Below are 9,052 nucleotides of genomic sequence, written 5' to 3' on the forward strand. Positions count from 1 at the left end.
TGAAGATCTAGGGATAGGCAGAAGCTTACGAAGGTAAACCTATAATTATATAACTTGGGTTGCTTGACACGGGATGCAAATTCAGCCAAAGTATAGTCGTTAATTAGGGGCGCGTTCGATTGGTCTCTTCCAGATTCTTGCAGAAGGGGCTCCGTGTGCACGCCCTTCTCCCAAATTCTGCCGCTATAGTGGGAAGAGCCAACTCTACTGACCCTGTTGCTTGTTGGAAGGGCACGGCCCTTTTGCAACCTCTAGCAGCTCTACGCTGGGAGAAGTTGGAAGAGGGATGTGCTCTTCCAGACTCTTCTGGAAGAGCCCAATCGAACGCGCCCTAGTTGTATTCTAACGAACGCTTTTCTTTTGTGTCATGCAATGGCTGAGTGCTGTATTTAAGGTATTTAAATTTGGTATTAGGCTTTGTTTGTAACAGATTTCAAGAGTTGTTACTTGCTGTGACTATCAGCAGTTTTGCCAACGCATGAAATGCAAATTGATTGTGCTTATCAGACCACCTCAAACTGAGGATAGCGTCATTTGTCTTTTGGGAAATGCCACACCCTGTGCCGCTTTGTGTCTCAAATTTGTTATCTTAGGACTTTCAAGTGCTTTTGGTTGTTGCAAGTGTTTGAAATCTTATTGTGGTATCTAGGTATAGTTGAGCCCAGACTGCAGCAATATGAACGACACAGGTGGTTCGGAAGGCTTGACCAAAGAAGATCTACAGGAAAAACTCCTTCGCTTAGGATTGCCTTTCAAAGCTGTCCTCAGAATGACTTTAGAAGAATTGCAACGAGAACTGAATAAAATTGAAGATGAGGTTAGTATGTATACGTACTTTCTGTAACAGAATACAGATGCTTTGTAACGATGAGATTGGAACATGGCGTGATTAAGTATTATATAATCTTTTTGACTCCAGAAGCAAAAGGAGCATTCGGATGAGGAGGTTAATGATATTTTAGAAAATTGTACATGTGAAGATCTGAACAAATTAGTTGAACGGTACGGCGTGAGAGCAGAAAACGTGACAGATGACAAAACGAGGAAAGAAAGAATTAGATATCAAATGACAAAGAAATTTGCTCGCCACGGCTCAACAGCAGAGGTCCACTATATTTATGCCATATACATGCTGGTAACAATTTAGGTAACATTTACTGCATGGTGTAACACAGATGTTAGGAGGTCTTTGGGACGACACCTTCAAGTTCAAGGGCGCCTGCACTTCGCTTGCTGCTGTAGGGGAAGAACTAGAACGCTTTCTGGAAGACATTAAGCTAGACAAGAAGCTCCGGCATGCTTTGCTACGTGATTACGGTGAAGATGAATTAGATAAAGGAGTTAGAGAGGGCCTGGGTCATTTGCGAAAAGGCGAATGTCCAATTGTTGTCACTGGTAAGTCAGAATATGTACTTCAACACAAGACACTACAGATGTACTTTGTTTATTGTTTATGTAGGCGAAACTTCAGCCGGTAAAAGTAGTTTTCTAAATTTGTTGCTGGAAGGAAGCTCTTTGGACGGACAACACCTTGAGCTACCAAATAGTGAGCAAATGACAACCTCTTGCATTTGTGAGATAAAGCATGGCGAAGAGCGAGAGCTTAGAGCACATCACAACAAACCTCGTGAGGGGAAAACAGGCATTGAGATTATTAAGAACCCGACAATAGATACTATAAACAAATTCTTGAACGTTAGACACAGCGGACAAGCAGGTTCTGCTAATTTTTCGGTGTACAAGAAAATTGAGCTTCGTGTTCCTTTAGACTTTCTGAAGGTAAGCAATGACAGTAGATGCCACAAAATGTAAGAAAGAGAAGACATTATTATATTGTATATTTTTCAGTGTGGAATCGTTCTTGTAGACACTCCTGGTGTCACTGGCGAAACTGAAATGAAAAAATTTGTGTCGGAATATCTGGAACATTCTGTAGCATTCATCTACATCTTGAACAAGGCTGTTAATGTTTATCAGGTAAATACACATACACACATACACACAGACACAGACACAGACACGCAGACACACACACACACACACACACACACACACACACACACACACACACACACACACACACACACACACAACCCTAAACCCTAAGCATCAGAAGTTGCCAATTATTGGTCACGCCTCCACCTAACGGCTGGACTGCTGTGCGCTACTCAGAAGAACTCTGGGCCTGGACTAACAATTTCCTGGAGCCACTCAGGTACTCGCAGGAGCACTGGCTTGTAAATAAATTCATGGTGTGATCACCTGAAGACTTTTGTCAAGTCACAGCGCTATCACAGTCAAAGCTAGAGCATGTACTCGTTTATACGCGAGTCTACAGCAGCAATTCTGTGTACGTTTCTTGCTTAATCTTAATTAAGAAAATTATGCCATCGCTCGCCATCACCGTGATTTGAGCGTGCAACCATGCAAGGTCCCGAAATTATTCGCTCCATAGTATGACTCTAACCAATTGAGCTACAGCACCAAAGACACACACACACACACACACACACACACACACACACACACACACACACACACACACACACACACACCTAAAAAATCCTAAAATTCTAAATGTTAGGAGCTGCCACTCAGAGGTCACGCTCCCTCGGCTGTTAAGCTGGGCCCTGTGAGCTACTCAGGAAACATTGGGCCCGCGCTATTAAACTCCTGGAGCCGGGCCAGGCACTTGCAGGAGCACTGACTTGTAAAGACAACTGTGGTGTGAGCACCCGAAGTCTCACCAGGACTTCAGTGACTGATGTCACGTCACAGAGATGGCCGCTTAGGACCCCAGTCAACGACTAGGTACTCATTTACACTTCTGAATCGATAGAAGCGAATGTGTGTTAGTTTCTTGCTTAAGGAAATTCTACAATAGCTCGCTACCACTGTGACTTAAACTTCCGACATTTAAAGGTTTCGGATGTAAACTCTTCGTAAGATGACTCTCTAACCAACTGAGCTACACACACACACGCGCGTGCTCCACAGCAAACACAGGAAGATGGGCAGTGAAGGTTTTAATAAACACATTCATAAACATGCCAACAAATATGTATCTGTACGCGTTAATTGAGTGTCCAAGAATGTTTTTATTAATTAATGAAATTGTGTTTTAAGCTTCGTGGCCTTTTCGAGATTGAGTCGAATGCACTAAATCGATACTTTTGTGGTGATACCGACGTTGAGGAGTTGAATACTCAAGGAATGGTGAGAAACACTATGTTTATTGCCAATAAATGGGATCTAGTCCAGGACGAGAAAACGATGATGTCAGAACTAGAGAAAACACTTGTTAAGTATCGAGTTGGCAACTACGAAAAACAGCAGGGAAAACTTCTCAAGCTGATGGCTACAAGAGATCGCGATCATTTTAGAGCAGGATACGTCAGCCACCGATTCCAAGCGCTAATTGACAGATTCAAGGAGACTGCACCTGAAAATATGAAGCTACACCTACGTAAACATTACAGGCAAGCTTAGATTATGCAAAATTTTAATAAGTTAATTAAATACCTGAACAAGGCGTAGTAAAGTTTATACGTGTTCTATATGCATACATACAGATATCTTCAAAAAATCTGTTCGAGGATTGAATACCACACACAGCGATTTCTAAACTATGCTCAACTAATAGATGGAGATAAAGAAGAACTCAAGAACATCCAAGCCGACGCTGAAGAGAAATGGCAGAGTCTAAGCCAGAAAGGCCAGGAAATATGTAAGGGTGTTGAAGAATACATTAGCAAACTAGACGTTTCAGAAATATCCGATTCATTGCGTAATCATTTTAAGAATCCGTTAGTTCAGAACAGTCTCCTTATTTGGAGAGAGGAGGAATGTCCTAAAGCTGAAGAAAAGTTTGAGCTTACAGAAAGGGAGGCAAAGAAATTGGTGAAAACGAGATTTACTGAAGCAATTACGCAATGGGAAAATGAGAATCACATGCTCGAAGACAAAAGACAAGAACTAAGAAAGGTTGTTAATAGACGGCTCCAGGATCTAAATTTTGATCTCACTGCAGTCGCCAAAGTTCTCACAACTGCTCGATCCGTAGAGTTAAAGCTACCTGGATTTGAGTTTCGATTTTGCAAAATGAGACGATCTGTACTGGACACTTTTTGGCGATTGTTTATCGAACTATTTTTGGTTAAAGAAAAAGTTCAAAAGGCCAAATTTTTGAAAAGTCCTGTTGAATCAATGGAAGAGCTAGCTCAGCTGACACTCACACCTTTAGTTTCCGGCAATAATAATGGCGATGGCGATGCCATGATCAGATTAGTTCGAGATTTATTAGGTCTTGACGAAGTAGTAAAAACTTTAAAAGAAGAAATTGACAAAGAAATAGCTAGCACCCGCGAGGAAGTTGGAGATCTTCGAGGTAAAGAGCAGGTTGATCACTTTAGAAGGACATACCAACCAATTCTTAGTGATTGCTTAGACCTCCATACGGAACTTCTTCAGTGGGAACTACACAATCTCTTTGAAGGAGATTTGATCAAGAGTAGTGATGTTAGATTGGGAAATGAGAGGTACTTGCTGGGTAGCGGAACTATTGTGGGCTATTACAGAGGCACTCAGACCATAAATGATCAATGGAAGCCGGTGACTGTCAAGAGGTACGCTTTGAAAGACAATTTGAGGACAATACTTAGAGACTACAAGCGTCTCAAGTAATGATTGTAGTTACTTGGTCATGAATTACTTATGACATTGTTTGATTTGTTTCCAGGGACTGGAAATCAACGTGTTTTGGAAGAGCGGAAGGGTTGATTAAGTTACAACTGACAAGCAGTGCAGATACAGAACTTGCAGTTGTCATGGAAAACTGCGATGTGAGTTTACACAACTTTCTCAAGACCACAGATAATCTTGGAGGCTACAGATCTTCCGCTGTACTAACATTGACTCTTCCTTTGGCATATGATATCTACGAGGCTCTGCATACTTTGCACAACGAATGCTTTGTCCACGGTGATCTGACCACTTCTACTGTGATGGTATGCACAATATTAGACGCAGTTTGAAGATGAGAAAACGTAAAATCACCATTTTTTGTTTTCGTTGTTCTAGCTAACAAAAGTTGTTCCTGAAGTAGCAGAAAACGGTATCACTGTTTCTTACAGAGCTAAGCTTTACCATATCGGAGTCCCAACTGGAGCTAACCTAGAAAGGCCGAAACGAGCGTCTTTGTCTCCAAACAAGTTTTCTGCTCCGGAAACTGTTGACGCTATTGGCTGCCAACCTTCAATGGATGTTTACGGTTTTGGACATATACTGTCTGAACTTTGGTATGGTAAGAGTGATCGTGCTTATAAGGGTCCTGTTTTAAAAAGAAAAGACAGTCTCGATGGAAGCAGTGATTCGTTGACGGTGGAAGATCAGACACACGGACAGCATTCATTGAATATTGAGGATGTATTCATACGTACGTTTACGCAACGTGTGTATCAAGACAACTTGCCGTTTTCTGAGCCGTCAGAGGAATACAAGAAATTAATTATCGCATGCTGCAACAAGCTACCCAAAGAACGACCATCAGTAGATTCTATCAAGAACGAACTTGAAGATATCATGAAGAAGTATCGTTGCAGAGAAGTACCCTAGTAGGTAGAGTCGCTGTAGGAATTGGAACTCATTTTCGAACAGCCAAGAATTGGCTATATCATATACACTAATAACGATTGTTTTCTACTCTATGTTGTCTATCCTAGGTTATTTTACGTATTATAACGATCAGCTACTAATCTGCATCAACACTGTTAGAAAACTACGATCATCAATATACTATGATCCAGTCAGGATCCAGACTATAACTACTGAGTAATGTAGATAATTATACGCTAGGTAATGGGTTAGGCGTGCTCCCATACCTTGATGAATGTATGCATGCTTGTATCTATGTATGTATATATGTAAGTATGTATGTAAGTATGTATGTATGTATGTATGTATGTATGTATGTATGTATGTATGTATGTCCCGGATGTTGGTACAGCTGATGTCGTGCTTTAGCGCTCGTCCCTTTTATACTGTCCGGAGGACCTCTGACTGTTTGAGACGGTTGGCTGTCTAAGACGCAACGAATCTGATGAGGGTTTATTAGGAGATCTACCGTTACCGGATTGGAAGTTTTGCATCCGTGGCTTGTAGTGCTGATTGTTCCTTAATTAACACTTTGCAGAAGCTTCGGTCTAGAGAACTATCCAGTGAAAGTGTGTCAGCTTTCGCGAGGTACGACACCGGTTTCTGGCGATCCGGGATCTAGCAAGAGAAGCTTAGGCTGGTTTCTTCTGCTCACGTTGGTCGGCATCTTGACTATACGTTGTGATAACGTCCATCCACATCCGGGTCCTGTGGCTAGAAGAGCCGTGAAATTACGCGACGTGCACGGTCACCAACGGACAAATCGAACTGGCTCTATCTGTGTAGGATGTGGAAAGGCCTTTTTAACACTTAGACGTCAACTTGAATTTCTGTCGACCTACGCCATCAAGTCCTTTGCGAATTGACGTCTCCTGTTCTGAATTCCTACCAATGCGTTGTAATTCCTCTACTGAGGTGCCTGTTTTTCACGACTCCCATTGTGGTGGTGAGGCTTCTTTACTGCTGGGTCTCAAACTTTCTGCTTTTGATAGGGATTGGCTAGGTGCAAATTTTTTCTTCTTCTCTCAAAAAGTAACTCCTTCTCTTCTCTAGGCTTGTTGACCATCAGAGAAAATTCAGTCCTAGTCAACGGTATTTATAGCTATTTTGTCAACATACTTGGAACACGTCATTCCTGCAAGTCAAATAGTCAAGCCTCAAACAATCAGGCCTGTTAAGCAGATCATACGTCGCTCCAAGTTCTTACTGCAAAAGAAAATCAAAGCACACAGTGAGCAGAGGAAAGCTGTACGTGATGGTGTCAATGTACGAAATGGATTCGTCTTGGTCTTGCTCACAATAAGGCAAAACGTGCTGAATTACTATCTAAGAGAAACAAAAGGTCTTTTACTGAGCAGAAAGCTTGTGAAAATGATTTTTGGAACTTTAGCAAGAAACTGTTTTCTCCTTCAAAGGCCACCGTTTGTCCTGTCGGCTCCAACGACGAGGTTTACAGGTTCTTCTGCAACTCCTACAACGTTAATGATTTTGACTCAGACTTTGCTTATCCAGAATGGTTAAAACCACCTCCTCTTGTTTCTAGTTCTTTCAATGACAATCCAATAACAAAGTCTGAAGTCATCTCAATGGTAAAGAAGGCTACATCTAAATCTAGCTCTTCGTCTCTAGATGGAATTGGCTATGTCGTATACAAACGATGTTCTTCTCTCTGGCCTGCTCTTCTAGATCTCTTCAACTCTTGTTGGTCTTGTCTGTCTATACCTCAGTTGCGGAAGAAATCTGATTCCTAAGGCACTGCCACGGAGAATCGTTCTTACCTGTCAAATTTTCGACCCATTGATCTGACTCTTGCTGTTGGCAAGATGTCCACAAACATAATCAAGGATAGATAAAGAAAATTCATGATTGAGAGTCTTTACTGGCCTACTGACCCTTAGAAGGCTTTCCTCAGTGGTGTGCCTGGTTGTCTGGAACATTAATTTCTTCTAATGGAAGCTCTCAAGGATGCTAGGAAGCGGCAGAGACCCATTTGCTGTAGCTGGCTTGAATTGAAATATGCATTTTGGTGTGTTCGTCACAAGCTTACTGATATACAATTCACCATTATTACGGTTCATCTAAAAGTGTATCTATAGCGCAAGACCTATACTTCAATCTGTATGGTTTCGTGTTCGAGAAGGACACTCTCACGAAATTGTTCGCTATAGTATTGGAGTTTTTCAAGGTGACTCGCTTTCTGTTGCGATCTTCAATTTAGTCACTTGCCTTCTATGTCAGCTTTTGGCTTCTAAAGCTCCTGTTCAAGTCGGTTGCAGGCTGCCATCTTACAAGGCACGTATAAACTGTCTTATGCTTGCAGACGATCTAACGCTATTTTCAGAAAGGGCTATCCTCTGGTCAGCAACAGTGTTATTTGGTGGAGAAGTTTCTGAAATGGTCAAAAATTGAAGCAAAAGTAGTAATATGCAACTCGCTAGCGTTCAGAATCCGACGATCATCTATCTTTTATAATCTCAACTTAAAACTCTGTGGGCAAGACATTCCTTTTGCTGGAGATAAAAGTACAACTTTCCTGGGATTGCCAATTAATTTGTGTCTGTCGTCTTGTGATATTAAGCCGATTATCCTAACTAAATTGAAAGACTCGTGTAAGAGAGTTGATGCTGCTCCCGCTTTGACAAAGAGCAAACTACAACTGTATCGAAATTGAATTTGTCCTCGTCTGAGTGGTCTGTTTTCTCTGTGTGATCTCCCACTTACTTGGATTGAGCGCCACGTTGAACCAATTGCAACACGGTACTTCAAGAAATGGTGTCATCTCGCCAGAACTGCTCATGTATGCCGATTCAATTTTGCCTTTCAAACCTGACAGTTTGAATCTCCCCTCGCTATATAAATCATTAAAAAATGTCAAGTGTCTCGTTACCATCAACTGTCAAATTCCAAAGACGCTCGTGTTCACTGTCTTAACGCCATTCAGGATACTCTACCTCATAAAGCAAACCGGCGACGTTAACAGAATCTGATTCTTCTAAATGTTTACTCTGCGGCAATTATCAAACCCTTCAACATGTGCTCAACAACTGCGGGACGACTTTAAAGAGTGAGAGATACACGTGGAGTCACAATTCTTTCCTTAAATGCATCTACCTGTTCTTAGATAAACATCTATCAAGATCCTGGGCATTTTCTGTTTTTGACCTTTCAGGCTTACCATATGTACTCTCATCTGTTATTTCCAACTAATCTCTTCGCCCTGACATTATCCTATGGTGCCAGAAAACTAAGAAGATTAGTCTTCTGGAGTTGAGTGTGTTTTTAAGCGATCTTTACTACCTCATTCAAATACAAGAAAAATAAATACAGCAATTTAGTATCTGCCTGTAAACGAGCTGGGTGGAGTGCTCAACTTCACACCTTACAAGTTGGGTCAAGAGGC

At 41.6% G+C, this 9,052-nt stretch overlaps 1 protein-coding gene across 2 annotated transcripts in view; it reads left to right on the forward strand.

Moving 5' to 3' along the window:
- Window positions 1-5,822, forward strand: part of LOC134176826 (uncharacterized) — a 6,426-nt gene extending 604 nt beyond the window's left edge. For both annotated transcript variants that reach the window (XM_062643490.1, XM_062643492.1), the window contains 9 exons: window positions 650-817; window positions 920-1,105; window positions 1,176-1,395; window positions 1,460-1,779; window positions 1,849-1,977; window positions 3,127-3,479; window positions 3,573-4,679; window positions 4,739-5,006; window positions 5,080-5,822. In XM_062643490.1, coding sequence (XP_062499474.1) covers window positions 677-817; window positions 920-1,105; window positions 1,176-1,395; window positions 1,460-1,779; window positions 1,849-1,977; window positions 3,127-3,479; window positions 3,573-4,679; window positions 4,739-5,006; window positions 5,080-5,613 — 3,258 coding nt within the window. In that variant the 5' untranslated portion in view covers window positions 650-676 and the 3' untranslated portion in view covers window positions 5,614-5,822. The remainder of the gene's footprint in view (window positions 1-649; window positions 818-919; window positions 1,106-1,175; window positions 1,396-1,459; window positions 1,780-1,848; window positions 1,978-3,126; window positions 3,480-3,572; window positions 4,680-4,738; window positions 5,007-5,079) is intronic.
- Window positions 5,823-9,052: the final 3,230 nt, after the last annotated feature.

This window comes from Corticium candelabrum, chromosome 3 (genome assembly GCF_963422355.1).
Source record: "Corticium candelabrum chromosome 3, ooCorCand1.1, whole genome shotgun sequence".
NCBI lineage: Eukaryota > Metazoa > Porifera > Homoscleromorpha > Homosclerophorida > Plakinidae > Corticium > Corticium candelabrum.